The sequence below is a fragment of the Tamandua tetradactyla genome, chromosome 15, assembly GCF_023851605.1.
Source record: "Tamandua tetradactyla isolate mTamTet1 chromosome 15, mTamTet1.pri, whole genome shotgun sequence".
Lineage (NCBI taxonomy): Eukaryota > Metazoa > Chordata > Mammalia > Pilosa > Myrmecophagidae > Tamandua > Tamandua tetradactyla.
This window is the reverse complement of record NC_135341.1, coordinates 39,633,450-39,654,086: the sequence shown is the minus strand read 5'-3', so window position 1 is coordinate 39,654,086 and position 20,637 is coordinate 39,633,450. Positions and strand designations below refer to the sequence as shown.

The 20,637-nt window shown below is 37.9% G+C and overlaps 1 protein-coding gene and 1 pseudogene across 14 annotated transcripts in view; both read right to left on the bottom strand.

Annotated features, from left to right (window-relative positions):
* Positions 1-20,637, bottom strand: part of SETD2 (SET domain containing 2, histone lysine methyltransferase) — a 145,663-nt gene that overhangs the window by 85,228 nt on the left and 39,798 nt on the right. For all 14 annotated transcript variants that reach the window (XR_013162787.1, XM_077129503.1, XM_077129511.1 and 11 more), the window contains 3 exons: positions 14,892-15,015; positions 9,315-9,392; positions 7,401-7,498 (listed from right to left, as the gene is read on the bottom strand). Coding sequence is in view for 13 of the 14 variants with exons in the window: in XM_077129503.1 (XP_076985618.1) it covers positions 7,401-7,498; positions 9,315-9,392; positions 14,892-15,015 (300 nt within the window). In the remaining variant the exon portion in view is untranslated. The remainder of the gene's footprint in view (positions 1-7,400; positions 7,499-9,314; positions 9,393-14,891; positions 15,016-20,637) is intronic.
* On the bottom strand, positions 6-7,394 carry LOC143657283 (protein lin-28 homolog A pseudogene; annotated as a pseudogene).

Here is a 20,637-nt window from a genome sequence, read left to right as displayed (position 1 = left end):
CAAGGAGCATAGGAAAGAAGCCAGTTATTTAGAAGTAAATCATATAAAAATGTCAACAATATAACAATACATACAAGAGATGTCATTCCTGCCTAAAGAAAGAAAGAAAAATAACCAGGATAACTGACTCCAACAAACCTCATACCACCTAAGGGAAATGTCTGAAAACTTGCTCAAAAATATTATTTTCCCAATCATCCTTCACTGGCTAGATAAAACTAGCCAAGAATTCAATAAGTAATTTCATACTCAAAATAAGAGATCATTTACACACTTGGGCTAAGAACAAAACTGCTTAACTAGCTCAGGTGTTTATTACTTATATGTAAATGTTTAATTGGCACATTGAACAAACAAAATGCATTACTGTAAATAGATATACCAGATACATAAACAGATATAAAATGCATTATTAGTACAGGATACTTTAGGAAACATATGATTACCAAAAGCTGTCATCACATAAAGAAGAGCTACTGCAATAATAAATACTATAATAAATAAATGTATCCATGGAAGCAAGTTAGAATGGTGAAAAGACCAAACGCCTAAGTCTACAGGCCTGAGTAGAAATCATCTGTACTATTTATTAACTCTGTGACCACAGCTACCTGAGGAAAATATGAAGGATTGTATTATTGTATACTATATTGCATACTATATTGTATACAATAATAGCAAGTCAAAAGACACAAAAACAAATTATTCAATAAATAAGGCATGGAACCACAAAGAGCACTTGATTTCTAGTTTCCCTGCTGTCAGAAAGGACAGTAGAGAAACAGAAGAAAAAAGCAGCACCTTACACATCCTCCACAAAACCCGGTTTGCATTTACCCCTGTATACCCCTGTATACCTGACAAGAAAATCAGGTAGTCAGAATGGAAAAGAACTATTTGGCATTTGCCCTGAATTATAATCTGATAATTTCAGAGCTGGAAGAACCTCACAGTTCACTAAGTTCTCAGACATGAAACATGAAACATCTGAAGGAGTATTTGAAAGAGTTTCACTTTCAAAGTACCAGTGACTAATATCAGACTCTGGATAGAATAATTAGACCATCAAAAGGATTAAAATGATTTAATCCTTAATTAATTCTACGAATGTGTGCTTTTTAGTATGAACATCAAAATCTACCAATTTATAAGGCATAATCTGGGGGGAAAAAAAGAAAAACAAAAAAACTTGACATCATTTTATTGCCAATTTTAATTTAAATGTGATGGCTAGGACAAGGGAATGGGTATAAAGCTGGGGAAGGATAGGCAGTGACTCAAGAAAGCTTTAAGCAAGAATATAACAGATGGAGGTAGGGCTCATTCATAAGAGATTACCTATGCTAAAAAGGAAAACAGAATTAGAGCAAGTATTTGTCTATGAATTTATAAATTTTTATTATTTTTTAATTCTTTTTTCAAACATTTTAACATGGAAAACTTCAAACATATTCAAGAGTAGAACAGTACAATGAATCCATAACTGATTCAACAATTATCAATTTGTGACCAATCTTTTTATCATCTTCTATTATTATCCACTGTCTACCCCTACTCTGGATTATTTTGAAGCAAATTCCAGAAACATCAGCTCATCAATAAATATTTCAGTATACATTTCTAGAAGTCAAGCTTTCTTAAGACAAACACATCATATTAAAGATTTACTTAATAACATCAAATGTCAACTAAATATTCAAAATTCCCTAGTATCTCAAGTACCTTTTTTAACCAATTAATTTATTCCAAATAAGGGCTATAGTTTCACCATCCATGTTTTTTTTTTGCAATTTATTTAAAAAGCTAAGTCCTTTGTTTTGCAGTTTCCCAAAGCCTTTATTTTGTTGAGTACATCCCTGTAATGTCATTTAATTTGCTTCTTGGCTTTCTGCATTTCCTAAGAATTAGTAGTCAAATCTAAAGATTTGATCTAATTCAGATTCAATTTCTTTTGTCAAGCCTATTTCAAAACTAAGTGAATGAATCTTAAGGAAAGTATGTTGAATGAAATGTCAGAAATGAAAAGACAAAGATTAGGCAGAGCATGGGGTGGCTTAGTGACAGAATTCTCGCCTGCCATTCTAGAGACTCAGGTTCATTACCCAGAGCCTGCCTATGACAAAAAAAAAAGACAAATATTATTATGCCTCATTCCTATGGACTAACTATAATATACAAACTCAGAAAACTGAAGTGGAGAGCATGGGCTATCAGGTGGGGGCCTACTGTAAATGTTCCTAGATTGTAGCAGTCACATCTATTCCAGAGTTGTGACTGTTATTTCTAAATTCTGAGTTGCTGAGCTATTTGTGTATAATATTGTATTACCATTAGTTATACCTGGTCATTCCTTGGAACTTTGGGTATTTGTGTGATATTTGAGACTCAGAGTTAGAACTCTGAAGTTATGAAAGTCAGCATTACCCCATACAGCAACTGTTAAAAAAGTTGAAAAAGTGATCAAATTTCGACTGGAGATATGACTGAAGCTGATCTGGACAGGACTAAGGTAAATCAGAATACAGGGTGTAAAGGAAGATATAATCCATATTTTAAAACTTAAACCAAAGGAAAAGATGTTTATTTGGTGCAAAATTTGTATTTTGGGTAGTGCACTATCTAATTTAACTCGTATGGTCAGTTTATTCAAACACCACAATTACATGGAATCTTGAATAGGAAATAAGATCTTGTTGGTTTGTACAGGTTAGTGTGATGCCCCAATACATCCCAGAGTAATCTGGGCAGAGAATAAAAAAGTATTTGCAAAGTCTCCTTGGAGGACTGGGGAGAAAGGAGGAAATATTAAACTTCCCCATCTGGGGAATTTCCAATATTCTTGTAAGCAGTAGGGACAACTAATTCAATAGGCTGAGCCCTCAATCTTGGGGCTCACCCTATGAAATTTAATCCTGCAAAAGAGAAGCTAAGTCTTCTAATAATTATGCCTAAGGGTCACCCCCAGAAAAGCTCTTTTGTTGCTCAGATGTGGTCTCTCTCTCTAAGCCAACTCAGCAGGTGAACCCACCATCCTCTCCCCTCCCCTACAGGGGAAATGACTCCCAGGGGTGTAAATCTCCCAGGCAACAGGGGGCATGACTGCCAGGGATGAACAGGACCTAGCATCATAGGATTGAGAAAGCCCTCTTGACCAAAAGGGGGGAAGAGAGAAACGAAACATAATAAACTTTCACTAAGATATCCATTTTAGGTGGTTAAGATTTATTTATTAACTCTTTATTTAATACCTCTATAAAGAACTTCCTCTCTCAACTATTTGGAATACACTAAAGTAAAATTCACATTGGAAATACAGGATAATACTTGATTATTTCCTTTTTTATTTTTTTATTTTTATTTTTATTTTTTTTCAGTTCCAATAAGTCTTTATTTATTCATTGTATTATCCCAGGGAAAAGCAGGGAAGGGGAATGGGTCAGCATGTTACAAAATGATAGCAGAAGGTAAAGTACCCAGTACAAAAATCAACCATCAAAAACAATACCCCAGTGATAGGGTCACCAAAGCCCAAGGGGGCTCAGTCTCCTGCAGCTCAGGAATAAGGAGAAGGGATTAAGGAAAGGAAAGGTACATGCTTTCCTACCCTCCCTTCCTCCCCATAAATTCAAGATTCCACACAAAGCTTTGGTTTCTAGCAGTAAACATGGAATTACATTCTTCCGTCTCCTATTAAACAATCTTGTGGCCACTTTGACATAAGTTTCTTGCACCTGCATAAAAGTTCCTGAATGATTTGGATATACATTCATTTTCCCTTTCTTGATCTCTCACCACCACTTTCTACATGGAAACAACCCTACCCCATTTTTTCTCTCTATCCTAGGATTGATGATTAAGTGGGTTTGGCCAATACAAGTACAGCAGTATTTTGGCACAAATCACATAGAGGTCTTAACTCAAAGGATTGGGTATGAGGGATGGAGTGTTCTTAGGTTCTTCAGGTTTTTTGCAAGTCATTGAGGAGTTGTGGAGATACCCTCCAAATTAAATGTGTATGGGGGCGGGGTTATTTGGGGGAGGCAGAGCCGGAGAGGAACAATGGGGTAAGTTTTTAGGACAGAAGATCTAGTCCAAAATAAGAAATAGGGGAACATGAAGGGAAGGATGATTTAGATCCCCACTTCAAAGAGAGGCCCCCAAGCATGTTTCAGATCCTTTTGCCTGGTGCAGAATTTTCTGTCAAAGATGCTTTGGCTATTTTTCTTTCAACACACAAAAAAGAAGTTTGTAAACAATAAAAACCCCAAAAGAACATGGAGAAAGACCAACACATTATATTTACACAAATTAGGCCACCTAGCAATCACCAAATCAGCAACTCGTGAAGTCCTACAAAGCCCAGACAAATACATTAACTAGAGGGGGGCAGCATTTGGGGGAACAAGAACCCAGAATCAGACACACATCACCCAATGCGTTCTATTGCATTTGCCCCGTTTCAACACAGTGAGGTAGGTTTGCAGTGATCCCACAGCACGTAAACGAAACCCCCTTTATCCTTTAGCTACTAAGACACTACTATCACTACTGCAGCAGGGTAGGACATGGGCTTCGGGTACCATGAAGAAGCCTTCACTTATGGTCTCTCTGGAAGCCAAGCAGGAAAAGTCCAGAATTTTGAAAGGTTAAGGATGTTAGTCTTTGTTTCATACATCCGTCCTTAGACACACACACACACACAGTGCATGGCAGGCCTAACCTAATCCAGTGAAGGAGGGACGTGATGTACCAAGCAAGTCCTGTGCCCTAGGATTAAGAGGCTAGGAACAGGAAGTCCTTACTACATATATAGATAACCCTTGCCTAGCCTTGGCTTCTTCTCTTGACCTTTAAACTGCCCAGCTCTCCTTACCTCTCTGCACCATCTTCCCATTTAAACTAATTTCCAATTTTCCAGTAGGAGATCAAGTCATGGGGCGACCCAATGAAAACCTAGTCTCCCATGAAAGGGAGGGATTTCAAGAGGACACTATGGCAGAAAAGCCAGTTCTAATTGGCAAAAATGAGGTAGTTCAAATAGTTGTTCTTTGTAATGATAAAGCAACAACAATAAAAAAGTGTTCCTGCTGTGCAGACCTGGAGCTGCTGGCGGACTTATCCCTGAGATTGCTCATGTACCTGAGAACACAGTGCAGGAATGAGGGCTTAGATTAAAATATACAAAAATACAAAACCAGAATATTTATATTAAGAAAAAAAAGTTAAAATGCACAAGATACGTCATTCGCACACAGCTAGTGCAGTTGGCATCCTGGAGAAAGTGGGACCCAAGGTACAGTTACCCAAGGGAGCAAATAAATAAAATCAAATTGGCCCAGAATGGAGTAGGAGTGAGCTTAGGAACAGTAGGTCTGCAGCTGTCCCACCAACCACCCCTTTTGTCTATCATCACAACCCACTATTTGCGACAGTCCCCAGCACCCTGTCCCAAGCATAGGTTATGAAGAGACAAGACATGGAAAAACCTTGCCCTACCCCTGAGAGATTCCCTTTCACAATGTAGTGGCTCATGGGTTGGGTCCATCAATCTGTTCCCATGCTTAATCTTTTCATTCTGGCATGAAAAATTTTTATAAATCCTCTTTCAAAGGAAAACAGCTTCCCTATCCAGGCCAATGTCAAAAAAACTGGAAATTCTAGGGGTATTTCATGCAAGCTCTAAGGGTATTTCTCCTGAAAGCTCTCACTTGTATTTGGATAGAGCATGGTTGGAATTCCTTTGTCTCACCCCTTTTCCCCACCGAGATGGAAGAGGGGGTGATGCTATGGACCCCAGCCTAAGATATATGGCAGTGCCAGCTGCCCCGTACCCACCCTATCCCACTTTCTCCACTTTGCGGATTGATGCCTGCTCCTTGTAACTTCCTGATCACAAAAGGATTGCCCCCACGCACTGTGGCTCAATTCTGGGCCTCTGGCAGCAGAGTGGGGCTGTGGATCTCTTCTTCTTCCTCCCGAAAGTAGGAGGGCTTTCCCTGTGAGCTGGGGGCCTGCTGAGCTTTCAGTGGACATGACGCCACCATATGGCTGATGCTCTGGCAGAAGTGGCACTTCTTGGGCTGGGGTGGCAGCTTGCATTCCTTGGCATGGTGGTCTAGACCTCCACAGTTGTAGCACCTGTCTCCTTTTGACCTGCGTTTCTGCATGTTCTTCCCCTTTGGCCGCCTCTCGCTCCCAATACAAAACACCCCACGAGGTCCAGTGACTCGGATAGATTCCAGGCCCTTGGCAGACTTCTTAAAGGTGAACTCCACGGCTTCACCGTCCTTCAGGCTCCGGAATCCCTCCATGTGCAGTTTACTCTGATGCACAAAGACGTCCACTGGGGGGTCGAGCGCGACCCCGGCGCGGGCGGTCATCGACAGGAAACCGAACCCCATGCGCACGTTGAACCACTTACAGATGCCGGCCCCCTGCAGCAGCTGCGGCTCCTCCGCCTCCCCGGCCGCGTTCTCCGGGGCCTCCTCGGCCGCCTTGGTGCAGCCACCTGCAAACTGCTGGTTGGACACGGAGACCATGGTCGGGCGGCTGCTGGCCCCAGAGAAGTCCAGAGGCAAAGGCTCCTTTTTTATTTTTAAACTAGTTTTCACTATCATGAATTGGTTCCCTCGAACTATGACCATGCAGTTTTCCTTTTAAATTACCATTAAAATTCATGGATTTTTACATAATGTGTTTCAAACCACTGCAGCTATTACCCTTACTGATACTTAAGTGTTAGTAACTTTGAACTCTCTCATTTTTGGCCACTGAGAGCCTATTCAAATTTGTTCCTGGGTCCCTTTGACATGACCCTCTTTCTCTTTTAAAACTAGTTTTGTGATATGAAAGATATTCAAGATCATCATGTTCAATTCCTGCCTCAAACTTGGAATCAGCCATTTCTCCATTCCTTTTAGTGAGAAACCACAATACAGGAGCTAGCAGTGTTCACTATTACTGCATCAGTCATTGATTTTAGTGGAAAGAACTAAAAAATAAATTATCTTTAGGACAACAGTATGGTATGGAGTAAACAAGATTAGCCATGAGTTGGCAACTGTTAAAGTTCATTGTTGGATACACAGGGATTTATACTATTCTCTTTACAAATGCAGTTGACATTTCTGTAATAAAAAGTTTTAAAAATTATATTAGAAATATAATTATATAATTAAGGGAGCATCAAGTTCAGTGGAAAATTAGGTATTCCTGTACAATATCCCTTAGGCCAAAAATGTAAGACAGTAGGAAAAACAACAAAGCTAAAACAGTATACTGCAGATAAGAGTTGACAATAAATAAAATTTCTAAGTAATCACATCAAAATTTTGTATCTATATCTGAGACCAGACTACTTTTCCACCAGAAGCAGCAAAATAAGTGGAAACAATACTTACCCATATCTTTGAAACTGATAGTCAAATGTTAACTCTGAGCCCGAAGGAACCAGTTTGGTGGTAAAAAAACCAACCCTTAGCTGTCCATTCACAGTCCACTAAGATGTTTTTAATAGAAAAGAAAATAAATTAGAAACTGACTGATCTGTTTTATTGTTTCTTAAACATCATCATCTGCCTTAATTACACGTGTCTCTTTAGGCAATAAAGGTTTTTCCAAATAGCAAATGGGAAATGTTTTCTTTAAATAAACTAGCATATTTAAGTGTTACTCTTATTTGACTACCAAGACCACCAATGGCCTACTACATGTGAACATATCTAAACTGTCTCTAATAAAAGTAACTACTATTTTATCTTTTGTTAATAAACATTTCCATACAATAAAGATTCACTTATTCTAAAAACAAAACAACTGGGGAATGCTTGGTTATCACAAGCAAATTTATGTTACCTTTAGTATGTTAACTCAGGTGTTGAGTAATCATATTCTAGCTGTCTATTATAATATAGAGAAAAGATTAGATGGGGCATGAAACCTGGGAAATACTGATGTCAAAAGTTTAATTTCATGAAGCAGTGGTCATACAGCTGAGTGTACTGTAAGGAAGGAAGGCATCAGGCAGATGAATAAAATTCTTGAATTAAAATTGGGGCAGATACACAGAGTTGTCCTTCCAGAATATGTAAGCAAGTCAAGTACTATAGAGGTCCAATCCAAACCATGTGTGCCTATTACTGTTGAAAAACTTGACTTGGAGAGAGGAAGGGATATCGTATAATGGGCATCTCCCAGCTCTGACCACTAACTACAGGCAGAACTAGAGTTTAGATAAATGATTCCCAGACTGGGTTTGCCTATTCATCACACTGCCTGGCTGGATCTTAGAACACAAGAAAATAGTCATTCATAAAATCTATTAATGCATAGATGAAAGAGCAAAACACATCTAGGAATCAAAAATACTATTTCAATGTGAGAGGAAATCATAAACATTTATTTTTCTGGGGAGTATATTCATAACTTTCTTGTTTTTGTTTTTTTTAACATGGGCAGGCACCGGGAATCGAACCCGGGTCCTCAGGCATGGTAAGCAAGCACTCTTACCTGCTGAGCCACCGTGGCCCGCCCTCATAACTTTCTTAACCAAAGTAAATTAAGAATTGTTGTTCTAATATACATGTATTTAAGAATTCAAAAGCAAAATTAGGAGGTAATAAGAGTATCATCTCAAAATGTTATATCAATTCAAACAAATGAATTTACCAAGTGTCAACCATGTGCCAGGCATAGAGACACAAAGCTAAGGAAGACCCAAAGCATGGCCTTGAGGAAGAGCAGTGCATCCACATGAATGCCACACACAATTCCTCTCATTTGTGGCTGTTATGAGTGTTACTAAAACAATCATTTTGGCACATGGATAAGAACAGCTAAAGAATCTGAATATAACAGTGTACAGCCTTCACAGAAGTTATATTTTGCATTTTAGCACCTTTGAAATAATATCTAAAGTTTATGGATAAGGCTAAATAACAACCAAATAAATGTGAGTTTCTGGACTGGATTTTGAACCAGAAAAATGACATGAGGGGACAGGAGGTGGCAACAACTGAATAGAGTCTTCACATTAGTTAATATTATTCCAATGATTTGATAATTGCATTATGGTTATATAAAATATTAACATGTAGGGAAGCTAGGGGAAGGCTGTACAAGAACTCCGCACTTTTTACACATTTAAAAAAATAAATCTAAGCTTATTTCAAAATACAATTTTAAAAAATAAAGTAGGACAGAAAAAACTGATTAAAAGTAAAATTCACAGGCACTCTTAATACCAGATCTAAAATTAATGGTCAAAACAGTAATCTTGAACAAATATCCCAAATTCTAAATCTACCTGAACTTACTTTTTGGGTCTCACAGTTTGGTTCACAGCTGTGATTCATGAAACGAGAGCAATTTCCTTTCTGAGTTGCATCTATTATCTGGGTAGAAGAGGATAATTTAAGAGTTAAAAAAAGGCGGGGGGGAGGGGAATGGGAGACCTTATAATATTCATCTATTTTGTAAAGAAAAGGCATTAAGGCAAATTTAAGACTACACACCTCTTCTTGTTTTAGAGAACTCTGGTACTGCTTTATACAACAAAGTGACAAATACATGACTACTTCCTCTGGAAGATTTGCTAACTATAAACATTTTACCCACAGACATAATTAACAGCATCTCCCCAGTGACTTTTAGCTATTTCTTACATCATTTACATGGATATGTTATACCACAGAGCAGTAGCTCTCAAATTTGAGTATCCCAAATCCTCTGGAAAATTTGTTAAAATTCTTACTGGACCCATCCCCAGAGTTAGATGCAGCAGGTCTTGGTACAGGTCCCTAGAATTAGCATTTCTAACAAGTTCAAAAAGTGATGTTAATGCTGAAAATCAGGGGAACCATTCTGAGAGCTGGGGCCATAGACAGTTGTTTTGCAGTTTAAATTTCATCTTTCTCAATACATAATGGAAAGAATATAAAGAAGCTGCTAAATGTACCCAATTCCATCCACTTTGGTTTTACAAAGGAGTAGCACATGGTTTTACAAGGATTTCTTCTCCTTATGTTTTTATTCTCTTTTAAAACGGGAATTTTCTTTTCAATTTCATTAGAGCTTTTTTTTTTCCCTTACTCCCATCCCCACATTACCTATTCCACACCCTGATTTATCCTTCATCACAGCACTTATTGCCAACAAATTCTGTTATTAGTATATTCATCTGCTGTCAATCACCTGGAACATAAGTTCTGTGAGGCAGAGACTTTGTCTCTGCCATATGTCCAGTGCCTAGAACTGAATGTATCATGGGGACGAAAAAAATGCTGGAAGAAAAAAACAAAGTAGAATGTGTAATGTTCCACTACATAGTACCATTTAGGCTTCAGGGTTTTTTTTTCCCCCCTAATATTTTGCTATGAAAGAATGCTCTAACATTTTTTATGAAATACATAGCTTTGTGCTTTTGGGGAAGTATTTTTAAAGAATGAAGTCTCAGGCATATATTTCACTGGTAAAAGGTTATATAGATTTTTAAATTTGCACCCATCACCAATTTCTCCTGCAAAAAATGTATCACCCTTTTCTGTATTCTGCCACTGACTTTGCATCAGCCTCTCTTCTAGGAGCCTCATCTATAGAATGGGAACCACTTCGCAGGCTTGCCATGAGGGCAAAATAAGAAAATACAGAATAAGTATATGGTCCCAGGTAATGGTCCGGAAATCAGCATCTCTCTTCATTAAGGCAGGGAGAGGACCAATGAGTAACCAGCCAAGAGTGCATGAGATGCTGACTGAAGTGGGTTTAAAAGCAATAGCATGGGGTGGGAGAGGCAAGAAGACCTGGCAACAGACTGAAGTTGTTGGGACTGAGGGAGAGTTTTTCAGATGACCTTGAACCTCACCACCTCAGAGACTGAGAGAAAGTCAACTCAACCAAAAATATTTAACTAGAATCCCTTAATGTGTTAGACACTGGTCCAAGCAAAGGATACACAATCACAAACAAAATAGATGGGCCCCTGTCCTCATTGGAGTTTGCAAGATGGTACAATCAATAAAATAAAAGCCAAGAAGTATAGGCCATTACTAGGACATAAGGGACATAAGTGGGAGCTGTGATAGAAAATTAATGGGCAGGACTGTCTTTACCTAGAGTGACCATGGAAGTCTTCTCCAAAGTAGTGTTTAAATTGAGACCGTAAGGGATGAAAAGAGCCATACTTTTCTGGGGAAAAGCACTGCAGGCAGAGGAAACAGCAAGCACAAGGGCCCTGAGGAAGAAAAACGTGGCGTGTTCTTGGAACACAGAATTCCTGGGTGGCTAGAAGGTGGGGTGCAAGAATAGATGGGGGTAGATAAAGCTGGAGAATGAGCTGGGTAGATAAAGCTAGCTCTACCCACCATGCTAAAGAATCAGTACTTTATCCTAAGTAGAAATGGGGGAATGGGTGGGTTAGGAGAAAAGGGGCAGTTTTAGACAAAACAGAAGCTTGATGTTGTCATGAGGAGCAGATTGTCCTGACCGTACCCCTGGAGGATACAGTATAGCTGGAGGAGAGCAGGAGAGGATATTCATTTGCCAAAAGAATATGAACTATCAGGGATCTAACTGAGGAATGTTTAAGGGGAATGCAGCCACACACCAGGCCACAGCCCAGACATACCAGTAGACTCATGACTGCTGGGGTTGTTATCAACCACTGGTGGAACAGGGAACAACGGTCTTTCAGAAACACGGACCAAGCACTGGTTGTGTGTAGATTATATGTTAGAACACTGTTGCATAAGACATAGAAGTAGCCTCAGTGCTAAATATGGCATGGATTAGAAAATGGTGCACCACAGTAAGGCATGCACATACACACATATTGACGTCAGAAAGGAAGAAATGAGAATTATCACTACTTGCTATGACAAGAGAAAGACTAAAGAAATGGTCCAAAAAAGTATCAGGTTAATAAGGAAATTTAGTCAAAAGAGGTCAGGTTCAGCTTCATTAAAGCTTTTGATGATTTCAAGATACTCTTGTTTTAAATTTATTTATCTATTAATTAAAAAAAAATTTAACAAACGAACTAAAACATTAACGTGATCATTCCGTTCCACATATATAATCAAGATATTCTTTAATACCCCCTTTTCCATAAAAAGACAGCCTGCCCAACTGGAGACAATATCTGGAAATGATATATCGGATAAAGGTCTAGTCTCCAGAATAAATAAAGAGATTGTTCAACTCAACAAGAAAAAGACAGACAATCCAATCACAAAATGGACAAAAGACTTGAACAAACACTTCTCAGAAGAGGAAATACAAATGGTCAAAAGGCACATAAAAAGATGCTCAACTTCCCTGGCTATTAGGGAAATGCAAATACAAAACCACAATGAGATATCATCTCACACCCACCAGGATGGCCGTGATCAATAAAACAGAAAACAACAAGTGCTGAAGAGGATGTGAAGAAAGAGGCACACTTATCTAATGTTGGTGGGAATGTCAAATGGTACAACTGCTGTGGAAGGCAGTTTAGCGGTTCCTCAGGAAGCTAAGTATCTAATTGACCCGGCAATATCATTGCTAGGTATCTACTCAGAGGACATGAGGGCAAAGACACAAACGGACATTTGCACACCAATGTTTATAGCAGCATTATCTACAATTGCCAAGAGATGGAAATAGTCCAAATGCCCATCAACAGAAGAGTGGCTAAACAAGCTGTTATATACATAGGATGGAATATTATGCAGCTGTAAGACAGATAAAATTATGAAGTATGCAACAACATGGATGGACCTTAAGGACATTATGCTGAGTGAGATTAGCCAGAAACAAAAGGACAAATACTGTATGGTCTCACTGATATGAATTAACATTAATGAATGAACTTGGATAATTTCAGTTAAGAACAGAGGTCATCAGGAGATAGAAATAGGGAGATACTGGGTAATTGGAGCTGAAGGGATACAGATTGTGCAATGGGACTGATTGTAAAAATTCAGAAATGGATAGCACAATACTACCTAACTGTAACACAATAATGTTAGAACACTGAATGAAGCTGAATGTGAGAATGATAGAGGGAGGAGGCCTGGGGGCACAAATGAAATCAGAAGGAAAGATACATGATAAAGACTGAGATAGTATAATTTAGGAAGGCCTAGAGCACATAATGATAGTGACTAAATGTACAAATTTTAAAATGTTTTGCATGAGGAAGAACAAAGGAATGTCAATAATGCAGGGTGTTGAAAATAAAAGGTAATTAATATTTTAAAACTTTGACTTCTATGTAAGACTAAAGCAAAAAATATTTGGTACAAAATTTATATTTCGACTAGTGCATTTCCTAATATAACTTCTGTGGACAGCTTAACTGAACACCATAAGTACATGGAACCTTGAGTAGAGCATGAAATTTTGTAGGGTTGTCCAGAGTGATGCCTCAATAAATCACAGAAGGATTTGAACAGTGAATAAAAAAGTATTTGCAAAGTCCCCTTGGGGGAATGGTGAGAAAGGGAGGAAATTCAACTCCCCCCAGTGGAGAATTATTGATATTTTCACAAGCAGTGGGAACAACCAAAGCAGTAGGCTGAGCCCCTAATCTTGCGGTTCGTTCATATGAACTTAACCCCGCAAAGGATAGGGTAAGCCTACTTAAAATTAGGCCTAAGCCCGAGCGTCCAATCTTGGGGTTTGTTCATGTGAAACTTAATCCCACAAAGGTAGACTAAGCCTACTTAAAATTAGGCCTAAGAGTCACCTCCAAGAGAACCTTTCCTGTTGCTTAGATGTGGCCTCTCTCTCTCGGCCAAAACAGCAAGCAAACTCACTGCCCTCCCCCTCTCTACATGAGCTGGGACTCAGCACCAAGAGATTGAGAAAATCTGGACTGAAAGGGGGAAGAGAGAAATGAGACAAAATAAAGTGTCAATGGCTGAGAGATTCCAAACAGAGTCAAAAGGTTATCCTGGAGGTTATTCATACGCATTAAATAGATATCAGCTTTTCAGTTAAGGTGTAACAGAGAGGGTGGAGGAACTGCCTGAAAATGTAGAGCTGTGCCCCAGTAGCCATGCTTCTTGAAGATGACTGTATAATGATATAGCTTGTGCAGTGTCACTGCGTGATTGTGAAAACTTTGTGTCTGATGCTTCTTATATCTACCTTATGGACAGATGAGTAAAACATGGATTAAAAATAAATAAATAATAGGGGGAACAAATGCTAAAATAATTTAGTAGACTGAAAAAAATATTTTCAGGTTATCTGTAACATTAAAACTATTTTCATGACACTATTGAGACATTATATGCCTTTTTCACTTCTATTCTCTCATAAGTGCACAGTGCAGTTTCCCAGGAGCAACATGACACATGATATTTGAACAGACTGAAGGCAAAGGAAATAAGAATCCAACTAAACTCTATCAAGCCAGACACTAAAGAGATTTGTAGTAAAACAAGGCCACAGATCTCATTTAAAAAACTGAGGGTGGGGTAGGGGCGCCATGTATGTGATTATTCTTCATAAAAGAAGGTTTTCTGTACCAAATATAATGGGTTTATTATTGTTACTCTTAAATGGCTTAACACATATTTTAAAATTTGTTTTAAGACAGCAAATATTAATAAAAATATAATCCACACAAACATAAGCTCTTTGAAAGAACTCAATTTTTTAATAGTTATAAAAGGGTCCTGAAATATAAAAATTTGAGAGCCACTGTTCTATGCATATATGAAGCAGGTATGTTTATGCTTACATGAAGACATATACCTCCCTCTTCCATACTTTTTGGAAACAAACTATTTATACTCTACTAATATAATTCTAATATATTTTAAAGATCAATTTGTATTAACGATCCTTCTAAACTCAACAATTTCTAGATCTGTTTCAAAGCAGTTGCACCAATGCTGCTTTACCTCATCATTCTTCAGAGCCATGAAATAGTAGTGGATGTTTTTATTTCTTGCATATTCCTTCACACGGGCTTTAAACTCTTTATGATCAAGCACCTCCCCACAATATTCTAGGACGAAGGTGTTCCTGTAAAACAAAAGGAAAAACATAATAGCAATTCTTGTCTAGGAGCTTTAAGGAAAACACATACATCCAGTCAAAAATGATACTTTATAAATTTAGTTTGAAATGCTATGATCAATGAAAGAGAGGGGTAAGGGGTATGATATGTATAATCTTTTTTTTTCTTTTTTTGTTTTATTTTTCTGTTGTCTTTTTATTTCCTTTTCTGAATTGATGCAAATGTTCTAAGAAATGATCATGAGGATGAATATGCAATTATGTGATAATATTGTGAATTACTGATTATATATGTGAATGGAATGATCATATGTTAAGAATGTTTTTGTTTGTTGCTGAATTTCTTTTTAAATTAATAAATAAAATTTAAAAAAAAGATATTTTAAAAATATTAAAAAGTGGAAAAATTTGTTATTACCAATATAATTAGAATGTATGTAAAATACTTAGCACCTAACCAAAGTTAATTTTCTCCTTCTTTTTTTTTAAACATGGGCAGGCACCAGGAATTGAACCCGGGTCCTCTGGCATGGCAGACAAGCATTCTTGCTTGCTGAGCCACCGTGGCCCGCCCCTAATTTTCTCCTTCTTGACGCTTTCAAGGAATGTTGATTTTAAGCCTTTATAATTTAAACACTATACCAAAATACATATGCTTGCTTTAATTAGTTTTTTTTTTGGTATGTTATATAGCAGGGTCACATTTTATAACTTTTCCATGTGCATACCCCTTATTGCAGCACCATTTGTTGAATTTTGTTTGTTTTTGCTTTTGCTTGTTTTTTGGAGGGGGAAGTGCATAGGACTTGGAATCGAACCCAGGTCTCCCACATGGCAGGCGAGAATTGTACCACTGAACTACCTTTGCACCCCTTACTTTAATTAGTTTTTAAACAAACATTCAAGTTCATGAGAACAGTGATTCAGAGCTGATAAAGTTTGGAAGCACTGAAAAATTAGAGGCTTTATGTTCCAGAAAAAAAATCCAACAAATAAATACAGCAGCCTCTGTTTCCTTTACTCTCAAAGGTCCCTAAGTTAAAGGACAAATCTGATACCTTTTCTCTGACACATTTGCTGTGAATTCTTTCTGGCATTTAATACCAATTATGGTTAATTCCTCTCCTTGGCTTCTTTAGGCTACCATACACACTTATTTACTCTTCCCTTGGTTATTTACCTTTTTCTTCTTCATTGAAGAAATTAAATTTTCAGTTATCTTCCTCTCTCTTTAGTCTCTAAAAGCTCACTCTCATCAATGATTTCAACTATTACCTCAATGTAGACAAATGCCTCATTCTGCTTTGCACCCAAGTTCTGACCTGAAATGGCCCGCCTGGAAGTCTTGTGTTATTCCCTCAAAGTAAACATGTCCTAACCTTAAAGGCACAAAGAGATTGTTTTTCAATATAAAAGTAGAAATCACTTGCATTTGTTCACAACATACTGACACAATAAACATACTTACTCATTAAAGGAATTAACTGTCCAATCAAAAAAATGTAAACCCGCTTTGCTTAGAAAACAAAGCAGCAAAAACCAAATAAGAACATGAACAATTATATCAAAAAGCCAACTCATAAACAGCATTAGAGAAATTTGTGGTGGATATGTATGCATTTATGCAACCACCTATCACACATAGGTCTGAATAATCAAAATCTGAATATTAATGGATAATCCTAAAAAGTCAAATTACTATCTTAATAGCCAATACTTATGTTTTTCCTCTAACCCCAGAAGCTTAATATCTTGTACATATTTGTAGCAGACATGATCACAGGATTTGAGGTCCTACATAGTGAATCTCCACTTCTACACTCAGTTCTTTCCCTTGGAAAAAAAGATTCTCATCTCTTACATTACAGGTAATGAGTAACGTAATGACTATGAAATATGATGTATAAAGTAAAGTATCTGGTACTTTACGGGTTAAATAAAAAAAAAAAAGAAAGAAAACATTTCCACCCCCCCCCCAATCAAAAACCAAATCCTCCCCTCTGTACTTGCTCAATTAAAGCTCACTGAAGCTCTCTGGCAGAGATATTATACCCATTTAACAATAAGACGGAGCTTAGAGAAGTAAGATGCCTGCCACAATCACAGCCAAACTGATAACCTGGGGTTCAAACCCTATCTGAATAACTGTTTACCCCATTATATTATACACAATCTTTCTTCTATTACTAAAATATTTAATTCTGATAGCATTATTCTGAAACCACCTCTTTATTCAGGAAAATTTCTTAAACACCAGAGCCTGACCAAGCACTAAATCACTCAGAGCAAAGACTTCAGACCAGGAAGTCTGAAGGAATATACCAATACCCATGGATATGACAGTTAAATTAAATTTGGGTTTCTCAGAGAAGCGATTTGTACCAATTAAAAACAAGTAAGACTAAATTGTTCGGCATGCAGTGACTTAAGCCCATGAAGGTGGAGGCAGAGATACAGTATACTTCTTATTAGTCTTTTTCTAAAACTGAAATTGTCCCTGGTTGAGTGGGGTCACTTAATTGAACTCCTTAAAGCCTGTTTAAAGAAAAAGGGCTCTGATGTGGCAGGTGGAAGGAATGTGCAGCAAAGGGTGGGGAAGACCGAGAAACTGCCACCATCATTACAAAACTAGATGGCTACAGTGAGGAAAGGTTTAGGGTTAAAGGTTATAACATTTATAAAAAAAGATGGACTGATGGATGGATAGAGAGGAAGGTAGATGGAGAATATATGATAACACAAATAGAACAAAATGTTAGCAACTCTAAAAGTAGGTTACATGGATAGTCAACTTTTTGATAAGCCTGAAATTTTTCATAATAAATGTTATGGGCTTATTTTTGAAGTAGAAAAGATAAGACTACCTATAATGAGGTCTGTGCTGGCTTGAAGCAATTACGTACCCCAGAAAAACTATGTCCTTTAATCCTCATTCAATATTGCTGGGTGGAGTCTTTTTTTATTGTTTTCATGGACATATGACCCACCCAATTGTAGGTGATAACTTTGTGTGTGGGGGTAGTAATTTTTTATTAGATGGTTTCCATAGAGATATGTGTTCACCCATTCAAGGTGGGGTTATTCACAGGAGCCCTTTAAGAAGGAATCATTTTGGAAGATGCTTTAGAGCAATGAGAGTCATCAGAACCCACAAAGCCAACAGAACAGACAGAGCCCCAGGGAAGGTGTTGAAGAGAAAGCAAGCAGATCTTGCCCTGTGCCTTTCCAGCTGAGAGAGAAACCCTGAACATCACTGGCCTTCTCAAACCAAGGTATCTTTCCCTGGATGCCTGAGATTGGACATTTTCACAGCCTTAGAACAGTAAACTTGCAACTTAATAAATCCCCTTTTTAAAAGTTGTTCCGTTTCAGGCATATTGTATTCTGGCAGCTTTCAAACTCGAACAAGGCCTAAGAGTTGCTTCCCGGAAACCTCTCTCTCTCTCAGGAACCTTTCAGGAAATCTCTCTCTCTCTAGGCCCAACTCTGTAAGGAAAATCATTACCCACTCCCCTATGTGGGACATGACATTCAGGGCTGAAAGTCTTCCTGATAATCTGGGGCGTGACACCCAGGGATGAGTTTGGCCCTGGCACTGGGGAATCAACAATGCCTTCCTGACCAAAGAAGTAAAGCAGTAAAGAAATGTAACAAAATAAGGCATCAATGGCTACAAGAGAACAAATAGAGTGAAGAGGCTATTCTGGAGGCTACTTATGCAAGCTTCAGTTAGAAAGTACTAACTGCTGTAGTTTGCTAAACCCCAGTCAAGATCACTCCTGCTAACTCTTTTTTTTTTTTTCTTTTCTTATGCTGTATGATGGGGTCACGTTTCATTATTTTTCCATGTGAGTAGCCTGTTATTACAGCACTATTTGTTATAGCTTTTGTTTTGTTTGTTTTACCTGATTGTTTGATTTTGGGGAAGTGCATGGACCAGGAATCGAACCCAGGTCTCCTGCATAGCAGGAGAGAATTCTACCAATGAACTATCCTTGTACTCCCCTGTTGACTCTTAAGAACACCTAGGGCTCTGTCATGGTAAGGTTCATGTGTCAACTTGGCCAGGTCGTGGTACCCATTTGTCTGGTCAGACATTGCACTGGCCTGTCTGTTGCTATGAGGACATTTCATGGACTTAAATCATGATTATGCTGGCTGCACCCCCAGCTGACTGTGTTTGTAATCAGGTAAAGGTAGTGCCTCCTGAAATGAGTGGGTTTGATTTAATCACCAGAAGGCTTTTAAGGAGGATTCAGAAGAGACAGTCACTCTTCCTGCTTCAGCCAGTGAGCCTCTCCTGTAGAGTTTGCCCAGACTCTTCATTGGAGTCGCCAGCTTCACAGACTGCCCTATGGATTTGGGGGTCTTCCATTCCCATGGTTGTCCAGCCAGCCTCTCCTGAGTTCACTGCGGAACTTCGTCGGAATTACCAGCTTGTAGACTGCCCTACAGACTTTGGACTCTACATCCCTATGGTTATGTGAGACCCTTTTACAAATTTTATACCTATGGATAGCTCCTGCTGATTCTGTTTCTCTAGAAAACCCTAGCTAATACAGGCTCTAAATGAGACTCTATAAAAGTTTCATGCATTGAGTTTGCTTTCCTAGAATCTATAATTTCCAGAGGGTTCCTAGATTAGGTAAATCCTGAAAGCCAGAGGTACCAGCCTCTCCTAGATTATCAACTAATTATATCCCCCTACTCTTAAGTGTCAACACCCCTTTTCAACATGAAAAAGTCAGAACAAGCACTGTCTAAAGTTCCCTATAAATTGGGAGGAGGATCAAAGGAGGAGGAATTATAACAGAGAAAACAGGATTTAACAAATGAGCATGATGCTGAATTACTACACTGATATTTCTTCTAGTCTTTGGTGTTTTGGAGCAGCCAGAAGGAAAAATCTGAAATAGTGGAATGCAACCCATTAAAAACTATGAAATCTGTTCTGTAACTACTTGTTAAAATGTACTTCAAAAATTATTGCTTTTTCTTAGTACATATATTTCACAACAGAAAGCTTTAATAAATAAATAAATAAATAAATAAAATGTTATGGGGAAAATGGCTTTTAAAAAAGTCTCATTTGCCCAAAAGTCCATGAACTTATAAATGGATAAACAAAATGTGGTCTATTTATACAATGGAATATTATTCAGCCACAAAAAGGAATGAAATAATGATATATACTAAAATACGAATGAATCTTGAAAAAATTAAGTGAAATAAACCAGACACAAAAGGTCATATTGAATGATTCCATTTATATGAAATTTCCAGAATACATAAATCCATAGCCAGAGAGCAGATTAGTGGTTGGCAGGGGATGAGGGAGGTGAAGGGAAAGAGACTACTTAATGGATATGTTTTCTTTTTGGGGTGATAGATGTTTTGGATCTTCATAGAGGTGACAGCTGCACAAATCTCTGAATGAACCAAATGCCGGTGAATTATATATTTTACTTTCATGTTGTGTGAATTTTACCTCAATAAGTGTGTGTGTGTTGGGGGGGGGGGGTATATTTGGTATCTACTAACATTAAGTCAACCCAGGCAAGCACTGGCAGATTTCTTAAAACTAAAGTGTTTTGGTAAGAATTTGCATATATTTTTAGTTTGTTTATT